General features: G+C 44.6%; 1 protein-coding gene across 1 annotated transcript in view; it reads left to right on the plus strand.

The window, feature by feature from the left end:
* Window positions 1–1,064: 1,064 nt before the first annotated feature.
* The window catches only part of RAB38 (RAB38, member RAS oncogene family), a 34,107-nt gene continuing 7,379 nt past the window's right edge, over window positions 1,065–27,792 (plus strand). Inside the window, exons 1-2 of the mRNA XM_045000834.1 lie at window positions 1,065–1,306; window positions 21,582–21,862. Of these exons, the coding sequence (XP_044856769.1) occupies window positions 1,102–1,306; window positions 21,582–21,862 (486 nt within the window). The 5' untranslated portion in view covers window positions 1,065–1,101. The remainder of the gene's footprint in view (window positions 1,307–21,581; window positions 21,863–27,792) is intronic.

Below are 27,792 nucleotides of genomic sequence, written 5' to 3' on the forward strand. Positions count from 1 at the left end.
TCCACAATTCCTAACTTCTGATTACCATGATAGCTCTCAAAATTAAAGCCTAGGTCTCCTAGCCTAGGCAAATGGGACCACTCACACTGTGTAAAGTTAAGTATACATATATGTTTTTGCAGGGTTGGGTTTTTGATTTTGGCAAACAGAGCAATGACCACCAACGTCCATATTCTGCAATACTGTCCTGTTTCTCATGAGTGAAGTTTATCAGCATTCCAGGAAAACACTGCTGGAACTGGTGTGCATCGTTTCATTTTAGATTCCAGTTCTATGAACAGGAAGAGCAACACTAAATCAGTTGTGTGGAGTGGCTATGAGCTTGTCTACCCTTAAACGGTATACAATCTTAACTTTTCCAGTACAGTTAAAGTGGTACAAATCCTTTAATATGGAAGCAGTGATATTGATATAAAGATGCTTTACATTGGCATAACTATTCCTATGCGGGAAAGGGAATAAGTCACCTTTGCACTGGAATAACTTCATTCACATGAAGGCTTTTAGTGGCTAAAAAACACCTTGCATCCCTAACCATAGGTATATCAGTAAAACTTTTAAGTGTACACCAGGTCTTAGCCAAGCTGTGGTGATCTGAAAGGAAATTTCTTTTTCTTCTTTTTTTGTAATGCCTGGTATGTTGTGTGCTTGTTGAAACACACAGAGGGGAAAATATCCATTATTAAAGGATGAGTGTTCTTAAAAAAACCTGCCTTAAATCTAATTCACACATGAGGGACTCTCAGTGCAACAAGCAGTGAAACATGGCCAGGGCTGTCTATTGCATTGTCTTCCATGCAAACCCTTTAGTCCCCACGGTATTACTTATCCCACAGACACACCTCACACTGAACTCTGCAAAAAAAAAAGAAAAAGAAAACTTTGTTGGAAGACTTTTCCTGCTTGATTTGCTCTCATGTTTCTTTCACCTCCAGCTCTGCTGGCTGCTGGATCTGGGCGTTGCTGCTTCTGTGATAGGGGAGAGAGCCTCCACCTCCCTTCACTTCTTCCCTCCCTGGTTCCTCACTCCCTCTCTCCCGCTCAGCCTGGCAGAATCCTACCAGCAGAGCATGCAATCAGGGAGCAGCAGCAGCAGGGAAGATGCAGAAGCCTAGTCAGAATGAGCATCTCTACAAGCTACTGGTGATTGGGGACCTGGGCGTGGGCAAAACCAGCATCATCAAGCGCTACGTCCACCAGAACTTCTCCCCTCACTACCGGGCCACCATTGGGGTGGACTTTGCCTTGAAGGTGCTCAACTGGGATGCTGAGACGGTGGTACGGCTGCAGCTCTGGGATATTGCTGGTTAGTACAGAGGGGAAGGGAAGTGACAGAGGGAGGGGTCCAATTCCCTTGCCCCCACATCTGTCTAGTATTGCACAAAGTATTAACCCAAAACAGCATCAACCTTTGAACTGGGAACTCCTGATGCTTTAAAAACAATGGAGGAGACCTAGGAGAGAACACCTCAGGTTAGATCAAAACTTCAGCGCTCCCCCCAAGGATGGAGGAAGGAGGGTACGCCCTCCCCTTGGGGATTCAGTGCTAAGGCAGTTCTGCCTAGTCTCGCTCATCTTCTTCCCCACCCATGTACATGCACACTGTGACAGGGGCACATTGACAGAGTCTCTCATCACTTTTATGATTTTTTCCCCTCTCATTCAAATTGTTCTCACCCACCTTGCCTGACAATCTTAAGAGGTTTTGGGGTTTGGGGTTTTTTTTGTGGGAGTAGGAAAAATGGTCTCCTCATTGTACGTTTTCTGGAGGAAGAAAAGGCTCATCAGGATTGTTAATGTGATTTTTGCAGTTGTTAACCGAGGAAAGGCTATTGTTGCGTTAGTTTAGCAAACTTCTTCGATTTTTTTCCTTTCTGTTCCTCCCCCCTGGTGCAATCCAATAGAGCTATTCACACCGCTTTTTAAAAAATCACTATTTCTATTTGAGGAATAACCTCACTTGTCAATAAATGGTTTACTAATATTTCCTAGACATTTTACAGTAATATAAAGCAAAATTTGGTAAATTATTCTACATCATGAGAAAAAGAATAAAAAAGGAACAATATTCTATCATGCCTGTTTTATTTCCATTTTTTAAACAGAATAAGGCCACATCATTGCAATAGATATTTTGGGAAAGATTTTTTTTTTTTTGCATTGGCCTATATTTTGCTTCTAATTAAAATCATGAATTTTCATTTTCACAGTCTCTCTTTATAACCATTAATTGGGTTTCAGTGAGCAAAATGTAAATATGTCTCAACAGCATATTTAGCATGTCAGTACCAATTTTTCATTTAGTCTATATAAGAGAGAGGAACCGTAAATACTACTACTATAACTCAGAATTTTTTATACTACTATAACACAAAGCAAGGCCTTTTTCATTCAAATGAATTAAGAAGTTACCTTTACAAGTAAGGAACTGCAAAGAAAATTTTATCTGCTCTACTTACATTCTGACTTCTGACCTGTATTTTAGGTTTATTGACTTACTCTAGAATTACACCTACTGAGGCCAGTGAAATAAGAAAATTCTTAGCATTCTTTTTGAATAAGGGGATTTCATATACTTGTGTATTTGGCATAGACAGATGAGCTAGCTCATATCTGAGCTCTGAATTTGGCACTGTACTATCAAAACTACTATCACCACAGAAGATGGTTTATGCACAATCTTAAAACTATTTAAAAACAGATGCAGCATCTCTAATGAGACATGTACTCACAGTTTTTAAAAACTTCTTTTGCATGCCTTGTTCCAGAGACTATATTAAACTGCTAATCATGTGCTGTTGGATCATATGATGTAGCTTTCAGTCAGGCAGCAGAAGGTTTGAAAGCAATTACACCAAGCAGTAGTATTCAGTGGCTAGCACAATCTCTGAGTGATCACACATGACAGAGAGAATTACAGTACTTAAACTGGATTGCTAAACTCCAAAAATCTCAATGAAGGTCAGCACAGTGCTCAATAACAAACAGAAGTTACCATCTGAGTTCTAGTGTCTGGCTTCTAAGGAGTTTTAGTTGCTGACCAATGTAAAATAGAAAATAACTTCTGTAAGCTACACTTTAAATTCAAACCAGCACAATTCTGGTATTAAAGCTACCATGAGTAAGGCAGCTGGCTGGTGTGGAAAACAAGTTGCTTGAAAATCAGAGGGAAGTAAATTTGATTGGGGACAGGCAGTGAACACAAGCAGTGTTTTGTTTTGTGTCTTTTATTCTGTCGAGAACCACTGCGAGCAAAATACAAATATCCAAAGTATAAGAGAGGACAAGTGAAATTCCAGAGCTGCTCTGGGTCTCATTCTGGAAAATATCTTTATAAGGCAATGCTTAGCCTTGCAGAGGAAGCAATGCCCTTTATCCTACAACACAAATGGGTAGGTTTGGCTTTGTATTAGGGCAACACTAAAATCAGAAGACCCTGCAGATTTATCAGTCTGAGTTTTATAAGCTCCCCACTTCAGTGGTCACTGAATGTACTACCAAACATGGTGCTTACTCGCATGAGTAGATCAATTGTCCATTTCAGTGGAGCTACACGTGGTAGTAAATTGCAGGATCAAGCCCATAATTTGCTCAGCAGTAAAAGCATGGGGCTCGATTCTGAATGGTGCTGAGCATTGACAATTGCTATACTATACACAGCACCAGTGGAGATGAGAGCCCCGGGTGGCTGCATTATTTCTAGAATGAATTTATACTTTCCAGTGAGGTCTTTGGGCACAGTATAGCTCATTGAGACATAGAAGTAAGAGATGGAAAAGACAAAACTAGCTCATTCAGTGCCATCCCGTGCCACTGCAGGAGTATCCCTGATGGGATATCTTTTAGTATTCTTATTGTAGCAGAAAAAAAGGCATAATGAGATCTAATAACTAGAAGCTGAAACTGGATTAAATTTAGACTAGAAATAAAGCACAAACTTTAAACAGGGAGGGTAATTAACTATTAGATCAATTTAACAAGGGATGAGGTGGATTCTCCATCACCTGATGCCTTTCTAAAAAATATGCTCTGTGAAGTTATGGGCTTGATGCAGGAATTACTGGGTGAAGCTGTACAGCCTGTTTTCTACAAAAGCTCAGACTAAGTAAGCATAATAGTCCATTTTGGCCTTTAAAAAATCTATGACTTTAGTGTTTTAATCAAGGCAAGTTCTAAAAATTCCAAGCAACTGTGTTTCCGGCACATCCATGGGGAGGGTATTCCACAATCCAATACTCCAGGAAGTTTTTCCTAATTCACAGCCTACCTTTTCCCTATCTTAACCTCATCCTATTACTCGTAGTTATATTTCAGAGTATGTCCCTATATAAATACTCTTGCAACTTGGATTTCACACCCTTCAAATAGTTGTAGTCTGTTATCCAATCCTCCTTTAGCGATTGATTAGCCAAGAGGTAGATAATTAGCTCTGTTAATCTTTCAGTCCCTGCATCCCCCTTATCTTTTTGTTGTTCTTTTCTGAGCTCCCTCCAATTTGTCGGTGTACTTTTGGAAGGTGGTGCCTAAACCTTAAACCAAAAATACCAGGCATAGTTTGAATTAGAGCCTTGGAGACAGACACTATTATCTACTTGGCCTGCAGTGGTGTGCTTGGCAAATACAGTCGAGAACTGTTTTGAAGCCACAATGTATTATGCTGCAAACATGTCTAATTTGCTGTTCACTATCACTCCCTAGGTATCTTTCAGAATTATAGCTTCCAGGTTTCCCTGTCCCACTGAGCACATGCATGTTGGATTATTTCTTTCTCTGATATATTGGTTTGCATTTTCCTAGCTTGGATCGACTCCTGTTACTTTTTGCCCGGGTCTGCCCCTCATATTGAAGAGAGCAGCATTGTATTACAAATGAGTTTGTTTCCCATCCATGCCATTTTCACCTTCAGAGACAGACACATTCGCACAGATACTATTCAAATGTTTAACAAGCTGGAAAGTCTATAACAGCATTAGGCTCTATCACGAGCAAACGAGCCTTGCATTAATGCTGAACACATTACGTCCTCAGTAGATCATGCCCTTAGTAGGATGCCAAACATTTTGGGTCATATGCACAAAGAAGATAGTCATGGTGATTTCTCAGCTAAGCTCCCTTGAAATTACTGCTCTGCAGTCATAAAGAAGAAGCCCCATGTCCTTAAATGTGCTTCTTCTTTCACTCTTGCACAGAGACTGCCTGTGATTTGTGATGTGATCTGTCATCATCTGTGGGCCTGGGCCAGCACACTATACTTGCAGCCTGATTTCCAAGCTGCACAAGTCTCAGTTGACGGCAGAGCTTAAATCCACTGCATGCCAATTTAGCGACCAGTCCAGCCCCCACTGAAGCTAAGGGCAAAATTCCCACTGATTTAAATGGTGCAGAGTCTTCCCCATAACCAGAGAAAGGCCATTTTGAGGTGGAAAGTCCCAGCCCGAAAGCTACTCACTGGGACAGTGGAGGCAGGGGGGAGGAAGGAGAGGGGCATCAGAGCTCCCTGAAGAAAGAAAGCTCTTGACCCTGTCCATTCTCCCAGCAAAGGTTGCTGGTTACTTAAACCATAGGGATGGAGGGATACATTTAATCTCTTGTAGCTCCCGGTGGGCAAGCAGATGGACCTGGGCCTGGTTTTGAACTGGATTTTTTGTTTTAATTTTTACTTGAAAGTGGAGGTAGAAGGAGATGTCCTGCCCATCACTCCCCCCAGTCACCAGAAAATATGGGCAAAAAAGGGAATTTGGGCTCAACTATTTTTAGGCTGCAGGTGGAATTCTCACATTACCCTAGAGTCCATGGGAGAATATACCACACTCTCCAAGACCCTTTGTCACTTTTATTACCTGCAATGACCACACTGTCCCCTAGACATCCTTAGCATTCCCATCTATGAGCATGTCCTATTTCCACACTGCCTCACTGGAGTGAAGTTCTACTTTAATGCCACCCTTCACTCACTCACTGGGCAGGGCTATACTGCACCTGGGAGCGAACCTTCCCTCCCAATGTATTCTCTATCCCCCCTGTTCCTCATACATATGAGGCAGCTGGGGGGAGAGGGGAGGAGAAGGAGGGAAGTGAGGTAGTTTGAGCTGCAGTTTCATTAGTATGTGGACAACAGTCAGATTTACTTCTACTCCTACACCATCACCACCAACAATAATAAAACTGGGTGGGGTAGTGACCCTGATTTCCAAGGGCATTTGCTATAGAGGCTTGAATGAGGGTGAGCTGACTGAAGCTCAAATCATGTAATATGGGAATGCTGATAACTGGCTGCAGGGAAATATCTGCCCTCCAGTATTTGACTTCCTCTTCACTTCCAGGTGCAATTGAAAAGGGTGCTAGTTACTTATAAAGCACTGTGTGTTTGGGCACTATCTCCATGGGCAGCGGGAATCATAGGCAGGAGAAGGCTGTGCCTTCCCAAACAGCCAGGTGTGGCCCTGCCCATGCTCTGCTCCCAAGCCCCCTCCTGCTTCCCGCTCTGGCTCTTCCTCGTTCCCCTGTGCCATGGCCCCAGCTGGGGCTGCATGCACCACTCGCCCTCCTGGTGCTCCCGGGCTGGGGGCACTAACTTCGGGCAGGGGCTGGTGGCCATGGGGGGGTGGGCTCTGGGCTCCAATGGATGGGGCAGGGCCTTGGGCAGAAGGGGTGGGGTTGGGAACTAGCCTTCTTGAGCTGGTGGTACACAGTCCACCCATGACTATCTGCCCAAGAAGTCACATCTCCATGACCTTCTGTTGCAGCTAAAATCAACTACACTGCTTGACCAAAATTTAAATGTCTGGGAGCGGCTGGCAGGGTGTCTTTAATGGAGGGCTCTCAATTCTGGAATTAATTTCCTCCAGTGGTGGCCTACAAAGCCTGCCTGTTCCACAGACTCTAGCCAGATAGGCAATAGAATTGTGGAGCAGAGAGTGTTCATTTTAACTTTTGGTTTATATTTTTCAGACTCTGAGCAGATACAGAGGCAGTTTTTAAAGTATAACTGGTCAGCTACACGTTCATGGTTGCAGTATAAATTATGACGTGGTTGCTGATGAGATTATGTAGGATCCATTTTTAGAAATCAATAAAGCCCAGATTTCGGTGCCCTTTATCTTTACTTGTGTCGAATGATACCTTAAGCCTCACTAGTGGTTCCACTGAGACCAATGGTACGATTTGTGGAGTGAGGTTGTATTCAGATTCTGATTGCTCATGGCGTATATGACCTTACTCCAGTACCTTGAGCTCATTGGGGGTCACTTGTAGAGTAAAACACATGAGTGAAAGTACTCTGAATCTGGCCATAAATCAGTAAATTCTGTGATCTGGAAAGAGATGCACTGTTGTACCCATGAGCCAAACAAACAACTATTCCTTAAATTTCTGCTGCTTCTCATGACAAGTTACAGCCCAGCCCCCTTCTGCCCATCCCTGTAAAGGAGGAAACCAAAGACCCTGTGAGGAGCAGGAGATAATCCTGGTGTCTTGATCAACACTCCCTCTTGCAGTAAAACAGGTTCTAATGTTCAAGGCTGTGTTTGAGATACTGCTGAGTGCATAATGACTGGTCTGTTTTCTAACTCAGTCACTGCACTGTCTGTGTCTAACTCCCCACTCTAGCTATAACACCACTTCAAAGCACCATTCAAACATTAATGCAAGGGATCACTTTTCCTTAATGAGGATCACATCTTAATAAAACACATGTGTAGTTTGTGGAGAACCTCCTTTCCCATTCATAATTATACAAAATCCTTACGGCATCTAATGTAATTGGAAAAAGAACACCAGGAAAGAATTTAGGCCCAGACCCTCAAAGGTATTCAGTCACCTAACCCCCATTGCATTCAGTGGGAGCTAGTTGCTTAAATACCTTTGAGGATCTGGGTCTTGGTTACTTTGCTTAGCCGTTGGCTCCACTCTCTGCACATCTTCTTTTTTCCTCCTCCTAATGTTATGAGGTTGCTAATGTGGTCTCCGCTTTGTGAATAGCTGCTTTCACATGCATCCAGGCTCTTCTTTGCAATGAAGAACTTGGACATCTTTTAAAGCAGCTGGAAGCAAGAGGCAGGGTCAACACTGTAGCACTTGCCAGCTCTTCAGGGACCACCAGTGGCCAGTGGAGCACACTCTGAGAGCCTCTGCATTAAGTAATTGTTTTGATTATTAGTGACTATGAACCAGGGATCCCTTGATGCCAACCAGCAGCAGATACAGGGAGGTGCATAGGGTTTTACAGGGATCCCCTGGGTCAGATATCTGCATAATAGCTCACCGAAGGGTGGCATGTGAGGTCTCTACCAAAAGTCCATAGCCAAATGGTCATCATAATCATTGCAAAATGTATTGTTACAGGGTCGGGTCAGATGGCTACAGGAGACTGATAGAAGGCAGATATATTAGCCCCAGGTTAAGCAGGTCCCTTTTCCCTGGGTAAAGTAACAGGGGAAGTTCCAGAACAATCAGGAACTTGCTGGAACCAATTAAGGCAGACAGGCTAATTAGGACACCTGGAGCCAATTAAGAAGCTGCTAGACTCAATTAAGACGGGGAGGCTAATGGGGGCACCTGGTTTAAAAAGGACCTCAATTCAGTAAGGAGCTGAGAGTGAGAGGGTGTGCTGCTGGAGGACTGAGGAGTACAAATGCTATCTGGCATCAGGAGGAAGGTCCTGTGGTGAGGCTACAGAAGGTGTTGGGAGGAGGCCATGGGGAAGTAGCCCAGTGAGTTGTAGCTGTCACACAGGTGTTACATGAAACACTGTAGACAGCTGTGATCCACAGGGCCTTGGGCTGGAACCCGGAGTAGAGGATGGGCCCAGGTTTCCCCCATCCCCGCCCAAATCCCTATTGGATACAGGAGGAATTGCCTGAACTGTGAATCCCACCAGAGGAGAAGGTCCCTGGCCTGTCTCCCGACCTACTAGGTGGGTCAGCAGAGACTGTGGGGATTGTTCTCCTCCCTTTCCCCATGCTGGCCAGTGGAGAGGTTAGCTGAGTGAATGGCAGGTTTGAGCCACTAGCAAAAGTGGCCAAACTGCCGTGAATCTCTGAGGCAAGCAAATCCACCAATAAGCGCAGGACCCACCCAGGCAGAGGAGGAACTTGGTCACAGTATGTATAGATAATATTTAAGGAGTTGTGTATCCATACTGAAAACTTTGCTCTTAAGGTCTTGGAGATAAGGCAGGTCAACAGGAGCTAACATACCTCTGAGATTTCTTTTCAGTCAGCAGGTAACTGACACCTATCTCCCTCTTTGACCACTTGTGTATTGTATGCCTCACATTGTATGACTATTTGCATGCTAAGCCAGGTACAAACTGAGAGACTGAATTCGACAAGGAAGGAAATCTACAGGATGAAACGAACTGCAGAGGGGTATCCCATTTATGAGTAAAGACAAAAGATGAGGTGATATATCTTGGAGAGCAAAAAGACATACCTTCACCTAAGAGGCAAACTGACAACATGCATATCTCAGAAAGAAGGGTCACAGCCTGTCTAGCTGTAAAGCACTGTAAGGGTTTGGGGTGAGCAATATTTTATTAGACACGAGAATATCTTCTTAATTAAGTCTAGGCTCTAGAATGTGTGTTATTTTGTATGTCACCCTTTATTTCCAATATTTCTACTTCTTGCTGCTATAGCAATTGAATGTCCGTGCTTTGTTCAATAATCGTATACTTTATTTCACCATTAACATATCTAAGTGCTGTGTGTTAAGCGGAGCAGAGATCCGAGTTGGAACTGGTAAGCGGTGGTGTATTGATTCTTTGGAAGAAGTGGATCGAGTGTCAAGGGCTGGACTCTTGGGAGATGCTTGGAGGGATCGAGGGTTGGAATGTGCCAATTGCTAACCTGTAGAGTGATGGTGCGACTGCCAGGCCTAGCGGAGAATGCTTGTGTTGCATGCGGACAGTGGAATTGGGGAGCTGACAGATTCGGCTTCCTCATACTAAGGGCAAGGGTAGGCAGGAGCCTCACAACCCTGGGTAGCCCCAGGAAGCATCACAGTGACAAACAGCCTTATGCTGCAACGGCATTACTTGCAAATAGATCATAATGGATTAACTACAATAAAGTCTTCAAATTTAGCCCATAACTTCAGTGATTTATCCCAACAAAGTTTTTGAAATACATGCAACATCTGGACTGAATAATGAGGCCATTAGTTACACTCAGAGTTTATCTTGTGCCAATTTACCAGTCATTAGTGTTACACTTGTCAGTTTACTGATACGGTGACTTGATACGGTCACAGTGCAGTACTTTACAGGGTACAGAATATTTAACTCATAATTTCCTTTGAAAATAATTGGAGTTTAGTGAAGTGGTTTATTGTGTGTGTGTATATGATAAAACTGTTTGGATACCTAGGACACAATTCTTGCCCATTGGTTCATGGGCTGGTGACCACCTATGTTTCAAAGAAATAATGTGATTGTAGGAAAGATGAAGGACAACCCTTTTTTTTTTTTTTTTTTTGACACAAATGCCTACTACCTTACATGCTCTTGCCAGGAGGGACTTGTCTGCTAGGAAAAGGACTTTGGCTAGTGGCTGCAGAGTAGCTGCTTCAAAAAGACTGAGTGGGTTATTGTGCACAGACCTGTGCTCTCAGCTGTCCAAGGTAACAAAAGTCCAGCTCACATTGTTATATTACATTGTTTAGAAAAAGGCCCAAAAGTTAAGACAGACTAGATTGGCTGAACAAAAATGTCTGCTGATCCCACCCAAGGACGGTGTTAAGAATATCACCAGTAAACGAGAGTTTGGAACTGGAAATTAATGGCCCAAAACGGCACGTCAGAAATTAGGCCTAATTGGTGAACAAAATTAGGCCAGGGACCATTCCACCCATCGTCCCTTTCTGGAATCTTTAAAAAAGAGATCTTTTTGAGAGGTGGGAGAACAAAATGTGGAGGACAGGTAGGACGAAAACCAGTGAGCTCTACCATCATGATTGCCACGCCAACCATCTCCTGGGACCCAAGGATCCACCATGACACTGCTGGGCCTTCATTTTCCTGACCAGACTGGGCCAGAGAGAGGGACCTAGATGACACTGCCACCTCCACCAGTGCCAGCTAAATCCCGAACACCTAGAATGTAAGCCTTGGTTTTCCTGCTTCCACCTCCTTCTTTGTGTCATTTTCCTTCCTCACTTTATTTCTTCTCTTTCTTCTAACTCTTTTTCCTTTTTGTTTAATGAACACTGGGCTTAGCTGGCCAAGACTGCACGTTTTGCAACACTGCTGTGAGCCTGTGACTAGACAGGGAGCTCAAAACAATGCCCAAAGCAGCCCAGTGCTGGTACCAGTTTGGCAGGTCTTGGCGTGTCTGACCAGACCATATGCTGTGCCTGTGTTTCTCCAGCAATGAGGTTGTAAGTTAGAGTCAGCGCCAGATAAAGCTGCATTTTCTGTCTTTGCCACTCCCCTTTTGCATGTGTTTGTCTTCATTTGCCTTCAAGGAAATGGAAGAACAGATTCATGAGGGATTCCCTGCAGAAAGGCTGCCAGGCCTCTGTCTTGCTCCAGAGACTCTGTCCTTCGTTGGTAAGCCTCTTTGGGATGCCCAGACCATCGTCATGCTAGTGAGGATGCTTGACCATCACCACTGGATCATGAAAGACCCCAGCCTCCTACATGTGAAACCCTGCTCTATCTCCCAACTTCCTCCGGTCCTCTCTCTTGGCTTTTCACCTGATCCTGAGACCACCTATACTGCACAGCAATGGCACAATGGGATGAGTCTACGCAGCCTGGGAAGGATCATGAAGGAGAGGAACCCAGTCAAGCCAGCCAAATGGCATCCCAGGCTGGGGCCGTCAGGCAGGATCTAGAGCAAGAGCTGTCATGGCCGCTTACCATCCATGACTGACCAGCCACTTTGTAGAGCCCTATTTTCCCACCTTCACCAGACTATCTCTTGTTTTGTGTCGATCTGTTTTGTCAAAAGCAGGAAAAATAACCGCTATTCACAGCAGTCATCTCAAAAATCAACAGAACTAACCCTTTCTTCCCCACTAAGAATGATTGCTTGACAGAGTAAGGGTATGTCTACACTACGGGATTATTCCGATTTTACATAAACCGGTTTAGCAAAACAAATTGTATAAAATCATGTGTGCGCGGCCACACTAAACACATTAAATCGGTGGTGTGCGTCCATGGTCCGAGGCTAGCGTCGATTTCTGGAGCGTTGCACTGTGGGTAGCTATTCCGTAGCTATCCCATAGTTCCCACAGCCTCCCCCGCCCCTTGGAATTTCCGGGTTGAGATCCCAGTGCCTGATGGGGCAAAAATCATTGTCGCGGGTGGTTCTGGGTACAGCCTCACCCCTCCCTCCCTGAAAGCAGCAGACAACCGTTTCGCGCCTTTTTTGCTTGGTGAACTGTGCAGACGCCATAACACAGCAAGCATGGACCCTGCTCAGCTCAATACCGCAATCGTGCATGTTTTAAACACCTCGCGTACTCTCGTGCAGTATATGGTGAACCAGGACCTTCAAACCGAGGCGAGGAGGAGGCGGATACGGCAGCGCGGCGATGACAGTGATGAGGACGTAGACACAGAATTCTCTCAAACCGCGGGCCCCTGCGCTTTGGAGATCCTGATGGTAATGTGGCAGATTCTATCCATTGAACGCCGATTTTGGGCCCGGGAAACAAGCACTGACTGGTGGGACCGCATTGTGTTGCAGGTGTGGGACGATTCCCAGTGGCTGCGAAACTTTTGCACGCGTAAGGGCACTTTCATGGAACTTTGTGACTTGCTTGCCCCTGCCCTGAAACGCCATAATACCAAGATGAGAGCAGCCCTCACTGTAGAGAAGCGAGTGGCGATAGCCCTGTGGAAGCTTGCAACGCCAGACAGCTACCGGTCAGTCGGGAATCAATTTGGAGTTGGAAAATCTACTGTGGGGGCTGCTGTGATGGAAGTAGCCAAAGCAATCACTAAGCTGCTGCTACAAAAGGTTGTGACTCTGGGAAACGTGCAGGCCATAGTGGATGGCTTTGCTGCACTGGGATTCCCTAACTGTGGGGGGGAGATAGATGAAACCCATATCCCTATCTTGGCACCGGAGCGCCAGGGCACCCAATATGTAAACCGGAAGGGGTACTTTTCAATGGTGCTGCAAGCACTGGTGGATCACAAGGGACGTTTCACCAACATCCACGTGGGATGGCCAGGGAGGGTTCATGACGCTCGCGTCTTCAGAAGCACTACTCTGTTTAAACGGCTGCAGCAAGGGAATTACTTCCCAGACCAGAAAATAACAGTTGGGGATGTTGAAATGCCTGTCGTTATCCTGGGGGACTCAGCCTACCCCTTGATGCCATGGCTCATGAAGCCATACACAGGCAGCCTGGACAGTGGTCAGGATCTGTTCAATTACAGGCTGAGCAAGTGCAGAATGGTGGTGGAATGTGCATTTGGCCGTTTAAAGGCGCCCTGGCGCACATGACTCGCTCAGACCTCAGCCAAACCAATGTCCCCTATGTTATTGCTGCTTGCTGTATTCTCCACAATCTCTGTGAGAGTAAGGGGGAGACCTTTATGGCGGGGTGGGAGGCTGAGGCAAATCACCTGGCCGCTGATTACGCGCAGCCAGACACCAGGGAGATTAGAAGAGCACACCAGGAAGCGGTGCGCATCACAGAAGCTTTGAAAACGAGCTTCATCAATGGCCAGGGTACAGTGTGACTGCTGTGTTTGTTGATGAACACCCAACCCCCCTTGATTGACTCATTCCCTGTAAGCAACTCACCCTCCCCCTTCGAGTACAGCTTACTTATGCAAATAAAGTCACTATAGTATAAAAATCATGAATTCTTTATTAATTCATTATAAAAAGAGGGAGAGAAGTAAGGGTGTGGTTTGGGAGGAGGATAGGAGGGATGGAGAAGGCCATTAAAAAAATTTCACAGTAATGACAGCCTTCTGGTTGGGCTGTCCACGGGGGTGGAGTGGGCGGGTGCACGGAGCCTCCCCCCACGCGTTCTTACACGTCTGGGTGAGGAGGATGTGGAACATGGTGAGGGTTGAGGGTGGTTATACAGGGGCTGCAGCGGCACTCTGTGATCCTGCTGCCGTTCCTGAAGCTCCACCAGACGCCGGAGCATGTCAGTTTGATCACGCAGCAGCCCCAGAGTTGCATCCCGCCACCGCTGATCTTTCTGCCGCCACCGCTGATTTTCCTGCCGGTCTTCCTGCCGCCACCTCTCATCTTGGGTGTCCCTCCTGTCCTCACGTTCACTGGCATCTTTCCTGTAATTTGATACCACGTCCTTCCACTCATTCAGATGAGCTCTTTCCTTGCGTGTAACTTCCATAATATCCGAGAACATTTCATCTCGCGTCTTCTTTTTCCTCCGCCTTATCTGTGCTAGCCTTTGGGATGGAGGAGGGACGCTTGAAAAATTTGCAGCTGCATGAGGGAGAGAAATATTTAAAAAGATACATTTTACAGAACAATGGTTATACTCTTTCACAGTGAACAGCACTATTCACCTTACATAGCACATGTGATTTCCCTACAAGGTCGCATTTTTCATCTTAATACTGAGTGCCTGCAGCTCTGGAGTTACAGATCTCACAGACACAGGTCCGGGCATCAGAATTCAGCTTGCATGCGGCCATGGTAAGCCACTGTCTTTCGGCTTCTGTAGTGATTTACCCCTCCCCCCAACGCATGGCTAATACCATGCTAGCTCCCTGCTAATCAACACCCTTCCCACCCCCCCACCCACTGCGTGGCTGGTAGCTTGGGGAAGATCCCCGCTGACCAAACACGAAAAAGATCATCGGCATTTCACTCCTCCCCTCCTGCCACTTGGCTACGTGCAGGAAAGGATTTTTTTTTAAGCTGCTGCAGTCCACGAACCCAGTAGGAAAATGGCCATCCCCCTTACTTAAATTCCTGATTTTTAACCAGGTTACCCTGAATGATATCACTTTGCTAAGGATAACACAGTGAGATAAAGAATGGATGCTTCTTGAATGCCAGCAATCACCGGGACCATACGCAGCTATGCTTTGTCATGCAATGATACCTGATTACTTGCTACATGCATGGCGTGGTAAAGTGTCCTACCATGGTGGGCGGAACAAGGCTGCCTTGCCCAGAAACCTTCTGCAAAGGCTTCTGGAGTACCTCCAGGAGCGCTTCATCGAGATGTCCCTGGAGGATTTCCGCTCAATCCCCGGACATGTTAACAAACTTTTCTAAGTAACTATACTGTCTGCGAATGCATCCCAAGTCCTCAGGGCAAATCAATCATTAAAAAACGCTTGCTTAAAAAACAATGTTTGCTATTTGCAAAGGTACACTCACCAGAGCTCCCTTCCATGGCGTCAATGTCTGGGATAGTTGCTTGGGAGGGCTGGGAGGAGAGTAATTCCGTCAGGGTGAGAAAAAGCTCCTGGCTGCTGGGGCTCACGGAGTGCTGTGTGCTCTCTGCTAGGTCGTCCTCCTCTTCTTCATCTTCATCTTCCCCGTCCGCATAATCCTCAGACATGGCAGAGATTACAACCCCCACCTCGGAATCCACGGTCAGGGGTGGGGTACTTGTGGCGCAGCCCCCTAAAATTGCATGCAGCTCAGCATAGAAGCGGCATGTTTTTCGACCTGCCCCGGACCTTCCATTTGCTTCTTTGGTTTTCTGGTAGGCTTGTCTGAGCTCCTTAACTTTCACTCTGCACTGCAGTGAGTCACTGCTGTGGCCTTTATCCGTCATAGCCTTAGAAATTCTTTCAAATACTTTTTCATTTCGTCTTTTGGAACGCAGTTCTGTTAGCACTGAATCCTCTCCCCATATAGCGATCAGATCCAGTACCTCCCGTGCAGTCTATGCTGGGGCTCTTTTTCGATTCTCAGGAGACTGCATTGTTACCTGTGCAGATGAACTGTGCGTGGTCACCTGTGCTGATGAGCTCTCCACGCTGGGGAAGCAGGAAATGAATTTCAAAAGTTCGCGGGGCTTTTCCTGTCTACCTGGCCAGTGCATCAGAGTTCAGAATGCTGTCCAGAGCGGTCACAGTGGTGCACTGTGGGATACAGCCCGGAGGCCAATACAGTTGATTTGCGGCCACACTAACCCTATTCCGATATGTTAATCCCGATATTAGCGCTACTCCTCTCGTCGGGGAGGAGTACAGAAACCGATTTAAAGAGCCATTAAAATCGATATAAGGTGCCTCCTAGTGTGGACGGGTGTGGCGTTAAATCGGTTTTACGCTCCTAAAACCGGTTTAAACGCCTAGTGTAGACCAGGCTTATGGGACTGTAACTGACAGGCTCAGTCTGAAAAAGGGACTTTGATAAATTTTGATTGTTTGTTTGTTTGTTTGTTTTGCATAGCCACTCAGTTTCAATTTCAAAAGGCTTTGTTTAGTTTGCCAGGGGACCCAGTAGGCCAAACCCTCTGTAGTCGAAACCCTGAACCAGGACTAACTCTTTTTATTATTCTATGGTGAGTGGATCATGTTAACAGCTTAGACTCTCTTTTATTCCATCAAAATTAACACACCAGTGAGTAAATCTCTGGGTCCGGGATTCTCACATTTTTTAGAATGTTGGCCACATTTTAGAACGTTGGCCACCCCCACTCCCCTTCCATTTGCTAAAAGGCCGCATCCCTGCAGTGTGGACAGGGGGAATGCCTGCCTCAGGTAGTGGTCCATGTCCTATCCACATTAAGTATCCTAATGTGCTTCTGAAGTGGTAGCCAATGACTTGAAATCAGGTCTGGTGGAGATGACCTCAGTTTATTAAAGGTGACTTGTGAAGGATTGTTTAAAATTGATCTTTTACCCTCTTTATGCTCATGATGTTTAATGAAGGCCTGACAAGCTTGTTTCTAGCTTAGAAATATCAGGAAGCTCAACTCTGGTCTCCCCTAGTTTTGCTGGTTGACTTGTTGGAGACGATCTCAGTGGATGTAAATTGTTCTCTCTGGTTTGAAGAGGTGAGAGGGTGCTGATTTTTTAACAAGGTCTCCACATCTTCAAAATGTTCATTAACCAACATTTTAGGCAGCCTTGACTAAAGTTCCTTCCCCCTCTAATTTGCTCAGCTTTCACACGCTAGATTACTGTGACATTATCCTTCCACTCATTCTGCAATCCGAGATTTCCCCAGGAATTTTTACTGTTAAAACACAAGCAGAAAATAAAACGTTGAAACAAAACCAAAAACTTTTCAGGCTTTCTTTATCCCGCAAAAAGAAGCAGAAAAAACCATCCCAAGTCCAGGTTTTTTTGTCCCACCCTCCCTGCTTTGCAGGACAACTTTTTAGTTTTCCATTCTGACCCTGGCTCAGGGAACTAGTGAGAGGCTTTCTGCCAGCGTAGATTCTTTGTCCAGCCAGGTTAGTGAGGCTGGTGGAATGAGAGAAGAATGCCATGCAGAAGGCTGTACCAGAGGAGAGGAAAGGCTTCTCTTTGCAAATGGCCATGATGGTGGGCATTGACTGAGCTAGCCAGAGAAGAGCCATAGTGGTGAGCTGTAGGACCAGCGTGGTGAGCTTCCCAATGCAAGGGCCAGAGAGGTTCATTGTGAAGGGCACGGTAAACACCCCAGTGTTAAAGATCAACGAGGCCTTGTTTACCCTTTGATGCAACAATGGACATTCATTCACTTTGGCCAGCATGGTCCAGTTTGCATAACTAGTTTTTTCCTGGTAAATAAGTCAAGGTTCTGCAATATATTTTGCAAATGTAATTTAGAAATGCGGGGCCTCCCTCCTTGCAGCACCTTGCTGTGAAATCCTCGCTGGAAGGTGGAGAGAGGCCAGCACTGGGGGTGAGTGAGATCTGCAGTAAGCACGTTAGTAGATTTGCAAGGTCCTACTGGGACTGGAGGCATGTTATATTTATATATATATATATATATACTGCACTGATCAGGGCTAGACTGAACTGTTAGGCTCAGCCCAGAGTAAGAAGTGGGGAGGTAGCTGCACCGCCCCAGGAGGCGACCTGGGAAGGAAATGTGCCTTGGAAGCACAGTCCCTTCCCACCCCCCTTGCTTGGGGAGGAAGGAAGTTACTGCCCCCCTGTGCTCCCAGCTAATTACTCTGGCCGGTGAGCGCAGGAAGCAGGGTGGAACCAGGGGTCCTTTAAATCGGGGTCAGCAGCCTTTCAGAAGTGGTGTGCCGAGTCTTCATTTATTCACGCTAATTTAAGGTTCCGTGTGCCAGTAATACATTTTAACGTTTTTAGAAGGTCTCTTTCTATAAGTCTATAATACATAACTAAACTATTGTTGTATGTAAAGTAAAGAGTTTTTTTTAAATGTTTAAGAAGCTTCATTTAAAATTAAATTGCAGAGCCCCCCAAACCAGTGGCCAGGACCCAGGAAGTGTGAGTGCCACTGAAAATCAGCTTGCGTGCTACCTTTAGCACACGTGTCATAGGTTGCCTACCCCTGCTCTAAATCATTCTCCTCTCTGTCTCATCCCTGCTAACTTAGTGCCAAGGGGCATTATCTGACACGCACCCTCATGGCAAGAACTGTAGTCTGAGCAGTCTTTACTCAGCCAATCAGAGAACATAGAAGGCAGGGAGACTACTTCCATGTGAAGGAAAGCAAGGACTAGCCCTTGGCGAGCAAGAGACCATGAGCCTTGTGTATCGGAGCGGTCTATTCCAAGCGCTGCCATTGACTTGCAGTGTGACCATTAGCAAGTTTCTGAAGGTGGCTGGGCCTCAGTTTACCCATCTGTAAAATGGATACAATCGTTATTCCCATCAAAATGACACTGTGAGGCACAAGTTTACTGATCTAGTTTTTTATTTCATGCTTATCACCAGTGTCAATCCCTTGAGAGCCTTCCATGAAAAATAGGAAGTGTTACTGAGCCATGATACACGAACATTATTTATATCTGTTCCTGTTGTCGATCCTAGGCTGTTGGACAGAAATTAACTTTTGTCTGGAAAAAAAAATCTTCCCAACAAGTAGATTATTGAATAACACATGACTTAGCCACTCATCTGATTAGCCCATTGAGAGAGATCATAAGACACTCTTATAAAACATGTCCGTAATAATAGTTCAACATGACCTTATGTTTTCCAGCAATGACATGTCCAAGTCTTCTTTCATCAATGCAGAGCAGTGTTTGTTTAAGGTATACGAAACCAAGACTAATTTAGAAAAGATGGAAGTTCACTCTTGGCTTCTGTATCATGTGAATGAATATCTCCTTGTTAGCCTGAATGTTAACCTAGAAAACAAAAGCTAAATATCTCAGATCTGCGGTACTGTCTGCGTAATACACATTCTCAGAATTCCACGTGCTAGTGCTGGGTGTGCTTGCTCAGTGTGACTTCCAAGAACTGGAAGGTAGCATGGAAAGGCAATGGGGCCTAATGATGAGAGTAGGCATTCCAGGAGCCAGGACTCCTGGGTTCTATTTCCAACTCTGTGGTTCAGGTTCAGGGTATGTTTCCTCTGCAGCTGGTGGTGTCACTTCCAGCCCAGGTAAAAGTAACCACTCAACCTTTGATGGCTCTAGAGTGCTAAAAAGAGTAGTGCAGTTGCAGAAGCACAGGCAGTGGCTTGGGGTAGGCACTGAAGTACAATCCTGTCCAAGATATTGGGTGCGTACTTGGGTGGCGAGGCTGAGCTGCTGCTCGTACCGCCATGGCTATCCTGCTATTTTTAGTGTTCTAGCTCGATCAAAACTCGTGTACGTGCATCTACGTGAGCTGGAAAACACGCCTCCTGCGGCAGTGGAGCTGTACGCTGCACCCGACCGTGCTGTGTGACCTCACAAAATCCCTTCATACAAAATTCTACCTTGTATTATGTAGGAGCAAAGAGCTATGGAGGCTTCATGCCCTCCCATGCTACCCTCAGACGCATGCAACAGGGGCAGGGCAGATTAGATTGAGCATTCCTCTGAGTGCTAGGCAGGGCTCTGGTGTGACGAAGCAGGGCTTTTTTGTAACATTTTGATGAAGCCTATTTGTGCCTCAGTTTCCCCCCATACTTTGCATTCCTACCCAAGGGTAGGGTAGTAGCGTGCCCTGAAAACAAAGTTCATTCTGCCAGGAGAGGAGGGGTGTGTGCGCCACGTAGCTGTCTGAGTGGATTAAATGTGATCGAAAAGGCTGGCTGAGGCCAACCCATATCAATGGAAAATCTGAGAAGGCAATGGGAGGAACTAACCAACAACCCAGAGGGAGGAAGATTTCTCCACCTTTCATCAGGGAAGCTAAATACAGATCCCAGCTCTAGAACAGAGGACTGGGTGGAATGAGGCAGGATAAGTGTGAGCTCTGGAAGAAGCTTGGGCTCTCTAACTTTGGAAGTGACTAAGGTCTGGTCTACACTAGAACATTGTCAGCTTTACTGTCACTCAAGGGTGTGAAAAATCCACACCTCCTGAGCAGCATAGCTGAGCCAGCTTCATTCCCAGTGTAGACAGTGCTAGGTCTATGGAAGAATTCTAGTGACCGCCTCTTGATGAGGTGGATTACCTATGCCAACTAGAGAACCTCAGAGTCTGCAAATGGAGTTTACCACATCTTGGATGGTGAGTTGCTATAAGCTGACCAGAATGGACTATACTTGAATCTTTATTTCTCTCTGCTAACCTAAGCACATGCAATGCTGTGTTGCACCTGACTAGCAAACCCTACTCTGTTTTGAAAACACTGTTTGGGGTGTCACTGTAAACACTGCCTGGGGTGCAGGCAAAGAAGGGACAAGTCTCTACTAGGAGTCTCTCTCAGATGGACTCACTGGACAGAGCTCAGTGTGTGAACAAGGAATGCGGAAGCCCAGTATCTCAGTCTAGGAGGCAGTGAGGTTGTATGGCCTACCCTGAAGGAAGCGTGAATCCTCTTGGTTCTTCCAAGAGACTGTCTAAAAGCACAGCACAGATACTGTGGACCCACAACACTTGGCTATTATAACAGTAGCACTCCAGAGCTCCAAATGCACGTTAACAAACAATTTGGCAGCATGGCCAGGCATTAGTCTTGCACATATGCTCCTATTGTCATGAGGTGCATATTACTCCTTCTTGGAGCAGTAATCATGGGCTTTACTATGGCACATGTTGCTCTCAGCGTGCATGTGAACCATGCAGCCCTTTGGTTAACCACGGCTGCTGTACTTCCCACAGTGCATTTTATTCTTGTAAGGCTAGAATTTTGCCCTTAGTTTCTCTAGTACTTTTGTTTTCCCATCTGTAAAATGGGATAACATTTATATGCTTTGTGAGACGTATTAATATCTGTAAAGCCTGCTAAGATCCTTGGTATTTTCCCATAGGCCTGGAAACCTACTGGCTTAATAGGACTCTAGCACTACTAATATTTGAGCTTATGATAAAGTTATTACATTTCCTTAGACTCTAGCCCTATTAAACGCTTTCTGCTCTCTACACTCACTGGCATTTTCACACAAATGAGTCTATCACTCTGTATTATTGTTTAGATGAATTGTAGCTTTACAGCATTAAACTCCAGGCTAGATAATGTTCTGCCAGATAACACACGGGCATGTGAAATATTGACTCAGCCTGGAAGTGATGATTCAAATGATTTTTTTCCCCTCCCATCTTCATCACAGGTCAGGAAAGATTTGGAAACATGACACGGGTCTACTACAGAGAAGCCATGGGAGCGTTTATTGTCTTTGATGTTACAAGACCAGCAACGTTTGAAGCGGTGACAAAATGGAAAGAGGATCTGGACTCTAAGTTGATTCTCCCGAATGGCAAACCCGTGGCAACAGTTCTCTTAGCAAACAAATGTGACCAGGGAAAAGATGTGCTTATGAACAACGGTCTCAAGATGGACCAGTTCTGCAAGGAGAATGGGTTTGTGGGATGGTTTGAAACATCGGCTAAGGTAATTACATTTCCTTTTTAATAAACCAAATGTGTGAGAAGCATTCCCCAAATGCAGAGACATTCACTACGAAAATGGGTTACTCAGTCACAATGTGTTCCTTGCAAAGCTCTTATCTCTGCTGAATGAATGAAGGGTAAATGGATGCACTTTTAAAAAACAGGTTTCAGAGTAGGAGCTGTGTTCCATTCTATGCATCTGAAGAAGTGGACTGTAGCCCATGAAAGCTTATGCTCAAATAAATGTGTTAGTCTCTAAGGTGCCACAAGTACTCCTGTTTTTTTTTTTTTAAACAGTAACACCTTTGGAAGAGAATGTATATCTATATTGAACCTTCAATCTCAAAGGATCTCAAAGCACTTTAGAAGCTACATGCAGCACTCTGAAATGCAGCCACTGCTAAGGTGTGTGTGTATATGCACAACAGTGTGAGGAAGAAGGCGTATTAGCAGGGCCGGTTCCAGACCCCAGCGCGCCAAGCGCGCGCTTGGGGTGGCATTTTGCCGGGAGGGCGGCAGGCGGCTCCGGTGGACCTCCCACAGGCATGCCTGTGGAGGGTCTGCTGGTCCTGCGGCTCCGGTGAAGCATCCGCAGGCATGCCTGCGGGAGGTCCACCAGAGGCACGGGACCAGGGGACCCTCCGCAGGCACGTCTGCAAGAGGTCCCCCGGAGCTGCAGGACCGGCGACCGCCAGAGCACGCCCCCTGCAGCGTGCCGCCCTGCTTGGGGCGGCGGAAATCCTAGAGCCGCCCCTGCGTATTAGCGATGGACACCAGAGCTCCTCTTATGAAAGATGCCGTGAGCTCGTTCATTCCCACACAGAGAAGAGGCAGCCTTGCTGTAAGCTATGGCAGTTCTAATCTGCCCATCATTGCAAGTATTCAGCCTGAAAGATCTGAGCTGTCAGGTCCTCACATACAGAGAGAGTTTGGGCTGGTGATAAAGGCATGGACTGTTTGAAAGGCATGGAGCACCATACGCGTCTTGGGCTGTCTGTGTATTCAGTACTCCATAGGCTTTATCTTGTTAATAAGTAGATCATAAAACTAGTTCCAGTCGGCTGCTTTAAGGCAGTGGCTCTCAACCTTTCCAGACGACTGTACCCCTTTCAGGAGTCTAATTTGTCTTGTGCGTCCCCAAGTTTCACGTTACTTAAAAACTATTTGCTTACAAAATCAGAGATATAAATAAAGTGTCACGGCACACTATTAATGAAAAATTGCTGACTCTCATTTTGACCATGTAATTATAAAATAAATGGGAATATAAATATTGTACTTACAGTTCAATGTATATAGAGCAGTATAAACAAGTCATTGCCTGTATGAAATTTTAGTTTGTACTGACTTTATGTAGCCTGTTATAAAACTAGGCAAATATCTAGATGAGCTGATGTAGCCCCTGGAAGACTTTTGTGTACCCCCAGGGGTATGTGTGCCCCTGGTTGAGAACCACTGCTTTAAGGGAATCAGTTTGCCAAAGTCTGTAGCTTGTCGTTTTACTTGTTAGAAGTATTTTTCCAGCGCTAAAATTTCTTGCATTCTTAGGACTAGATACTCAGCTGGTGTCAGTTTGTGTAGCTCCATTGAAGTCAGTGGAACTCTGCTAGCTAACTCTAACTGAGAGTCTGGCTACTAGAGTCCAGTGTTTCACTCCTCCTGGTGGTGGCAGTTGTTCAATAGCATCTAGTTTTTTATGGTATTTTGACACATCCACTTCCAGGCCAGACTGGAAACCAAGAGAAGAAAAACATGAAAAATAAACATTATTTAAGCGTTAACAATAAAAATTGTTTGGGTTAGATTCAAGAGATGGGTGAAGATGTCTTATACAGGCTTCTGCACAATAACATTGGCAAAACAAGAGAGGCCAGACAACACATCTCGTGCATTCAAAAAACAAAGACAAGAGGCATTAAGAACAGCAGCTGAAACAAGGAGGAGTGAAGGAGTTAGGGGTTTTAACTCAAGGGGAATTAGGCAGTAGGCACTTTTGAAAATACCACGAGGTACCAATCTGCATCTTTAGGCACCCAAATACCTTGGTGTTTAGGGCCCAACTCAAAGGTGATGTGTAAGGTGAGGTATGCTAGACTTCTATAGACTCAAATTGTCTTACAACTATTTCCACCTTCTTATTGGTGTGCCTGGGAATCTAAGTTCACATCATTTGCATGCTAGGGACCAGACAAATGTAAGTTTAAGTTAATGTCTGAAGACAAGAAAAACTCAGTCTGTTATCAAGTATGAAAAGCAGCTAAATTTAAGTTCCCTGACCTAAAAGGCTTACAAATGAATATCAGTGGGAACAGGATGAGCCAAGTCATTATTTTTTAGACTATTCCGCCTTTCTTAGTTACAAACCTCTAGATTACCAGTTCAGGTTAGCAAAGTCATTCATTTGATCACTGGTGTTTGACCTGTGAGAAATGAGTTTATGGTGTTAATCTGGTTCTTAGAAGTTAGGTGTCCCCATGGTAAAAATGAACGGCAGTCGTCACCCAATTGTTGGCAGTCTGTTCAGAGAAGCCAAGCAAGCCCTCTGAACTCAGCGTTCAGTCATGTTGATGGAGCATGAATGTACTGCTGAGCTCAAGGATTGTTCATCTGTGGCAAAGTTGAGCTATTTTGCCTGGTGATGTCAGGAAGTTATTCTGGCTGGAACCCGGAAGAGCAGAGGACAATGAAAATGGAAGAATACCATGGGCGGAGCATTAATCCAAACTCCTTTGAACCAAAAGAGGTTGGATTTTTAGCTAGTTCTAAATTAGGGAAAGCTGTGGTTCAGATCTTATATTATTTAGTTCCCACATCTCTAATAGTCAAACAGTTCCCAAAGCATAGTTCGAACCATGTAGAGGTGGGGAAGAAATCAAGTATGACTGAATTTTGAGTCCTGCAGCCATGTTAAAGTGGACAACCAATTATTATTTAATGGTCAGGGGGCACAACGCACATCATCCCCTCTCTTTTGCACGAGTACACTAATGGATGAAGATCTGATGTCTTGAAATGTTCAGATACTTCCTTCACTCCCAACTGTGATTGGACACAGAAGTGCCACAATTATCCTGAGAAGCTGTTCTTTGTAAATTTCCACACCAATTTTTCAGGCTTAGCTGGTAGAAATAATTCAGATAAACTTTAGATTTGTATCTAAACTTTGTGAACCTGATTGATTCATCTTAGGACCTCATCTTGCAAACACTCGCTCATGTAAGTAGTCCCATTAAATCCAATGAGACTACTCACATGAGTAAAATGACTCATGTTTACAGGGTCAGGACCTTAGAAAGTTGCAAATCAGGAGTGATTCCGCTGAAATCAGGGGAGTCACACCAGTGTATAACTAGTGTAAATGAGATCAGAATTGCTTCCCAGTTTGGTCTTAGTTCTGAATTTAAGGCAATGGTGTAACTTTTAAAAAAAGTTATGATTACAATTACTTGAAAGGCTGGAGTCTTTTTCAGCCAGGGGCAAATTAAATCATTGAACTCAGGGGTAGGGAAAATAAAAATTTTACATAGAGAATAGAAATTATTTTCTGAAGTAGAATACTACTTACTGAGAATCCATCATACAGCAGCTAGCAGTTCAAACAGGTAATGACTCTTTTTTTGCTCAATTCTGGTGTAATTAGCTCTCCAGAGGTTTTTTTGGAAACATGCTTGGAATTGTTATAGCTTTCAGAGCAGAGTGAATATGATTCATGCCTTTTGGGAAAAGAAAGGTGATTATTTATAAAAATGCCCCCTTTAGTTCTGGATACATTTGCAGAAGGCTGTGTTATATACATACCAATCATCTTTCAGACTGTCAGGGAGTTTAAAATTCCATTTGAAACTGTTGGAGAATTATACCATAGGATATTGTTGTATCATTCCTTAGTGCTATTTTTTTCTTAACTTAATAAGCTTAAAAACAAAACATTTGGAGACACAGAATGTACTCACATTGTTTTGGTTCTTTGATATTTGTAAGGGAAATATTTAATCAGTTTCAGTCTTCAGGGTACTGAAAGGATTTGGGGATTCACTCTGACAAGTTGCCTTGCTGTGTAAGAACACTGTGCAAAACAGTCATAATTGATACTTATTGCTACATTCTCACTTGAGGGCCTGGTCTCTTTGATGTATGCTTATTGCCCAATATTTTATTTAGTTGTATAGATTTCAGTCTAAAAAACCTTTCAATTTTTTTAGGCAATTCTGTCATAAATTTAAAGCCACAATATCATAGCAGATGCAAAAGATGCATTGTCCAAAGCAGCAAGACTTCTCCTTCCTACCACATACCATTTAAATAGCCCTCGTATGACCAATAAAGCTGAAAACCTCCTCCGTGCTTTGCTATCAGACAGAGATCCATGACTTTCACCACACACCTACACATCACCACTATTGCCTGTTCAAATAGATGGGCTTTAAACTGTGCCTGCAAGGGCAATAATTTCAGCCTCATTGTCATTTCCCAATGAAAATGGACGTGATTTGTATGTGGAAACAAGCCAGGTCAGGCAAAACTAGATATACTTTTAAGTCTTGGCTCGGAAATCACTTGAAAATGTATTGCAAGTTGCTAAAGTTTTCTCTAGTTCTAGTTTGATTACCTCCTCTGCCCTCTTCCCCCCACCCCCAATATATACATAATTTCTGGCTGACATTACTAATTTATGCAGGAGAAAGGGAAATAATTTTTGTCCTAAGTTGTCCAGTAAGTCTGTTAACAATGCTTTGCATATGTATAGTAACTTTCATCCAAAGAACTTTACAAACTTTGAGTAGGTGCATATTCATTCCATTGAGGTTATACATAGGTAATTTGAGGTTAATTAACTTTCCTAAATTCATATAGTGACAAAGCTGGGATTATACTGAAGTTGACTAGTCCCCTACCCTAACAACTAAACAAAACCCCTGAGGTAAGAATAGGAAGTGTGGTTGAGGTACCAGACTAGCAAGGCGGTGATTTGGGTTTACACCTGGGATCTGCTACTGATTCCCTTGTGATCTTGGGGAAGTTATATAATTGTTCAGCTCTTCATCCCTCAACTAGGGATGATAATGGTAGCCTGATAGACAAATGAACTATGTACTTCCTCTTCATACTGTGTGTCCTAGTGGCAGCTAGTGTGCAAGATGGGGACTTGGAGGACATGTGTTCTAGTCTTGCCATTGACCTACTGTGTGACCTTCAGCAAGTCACTTTCCTTAGTGCCTCAGTTTTCCCACCTATAAAATGGAGATAATGTACTGACCTCTTCGATAAAGCATTTTGAGATCTATGGATGAAAAGTGCCATATCAGAGCTAGGTATTTATTTAAGTAGTATGCGCATCTAAGTAGCAAATGACTATTAAAAACGAGCCACATTGAAGATTCTCAATGGAACAGGGTAGCTAGTTTTGATTTCCACAAAATAAAACTAGGCTGGGACATGTATTTGACACATCAAATCTAATCTGTTCTTCAGTTAATTGAAACCAAAGTGTCCCATTTGAAATTGCCAGGCTGGATTCATGACACACTCTTCCCTAATTTCCCCTTCTTAATTCATCCAAGGAAGTTTTTAGCACATGTGATCGCAAAAGTATCAGTTGCTGCTGTTATACACTGTCTGCTGGAGCCAAACTAGTAGTTATCTGGTTACAGTGGGGACTGAGATCATGGGCTACCAGGTGGTTGATTCAGTCAGTCTGTTCCAGTGCTTGGTGCAGAAACTGTAGGAAAAAATGGTAGATGAGTGAGAGTGTGGGTCTGTGCCCCCATCTAGTGGCTGGAGGTTTATGCATCTGCTACTGCTTGCAGTTAGAGGGAGGTATTTTCCTATCAGTTCCCTTTTAGCTCAAGTGATAGAGGCTTGTACTCTTACCTCTGAAAGTCCAGAGGCCAGACCCAAGCAGGGTCAACTACACCTGCATGTGTCTAACTC

The sequence above is a fragment of the Mauremys mutica genome, chromosome 1 (genome assembly GCF_020497125.1).
Source record: "Mauremys mutica isolate MM-2020 ecotype Southern chromosome 1, ASM2049712v1, whole genome shotgun sequence".
Classification (NCBI taxonomy): domain Eukaryota; kingdom Metazoa; phylum Chordata; order Testudines; family Geoemydidae; genus Mauremys; species Mauremys mutica.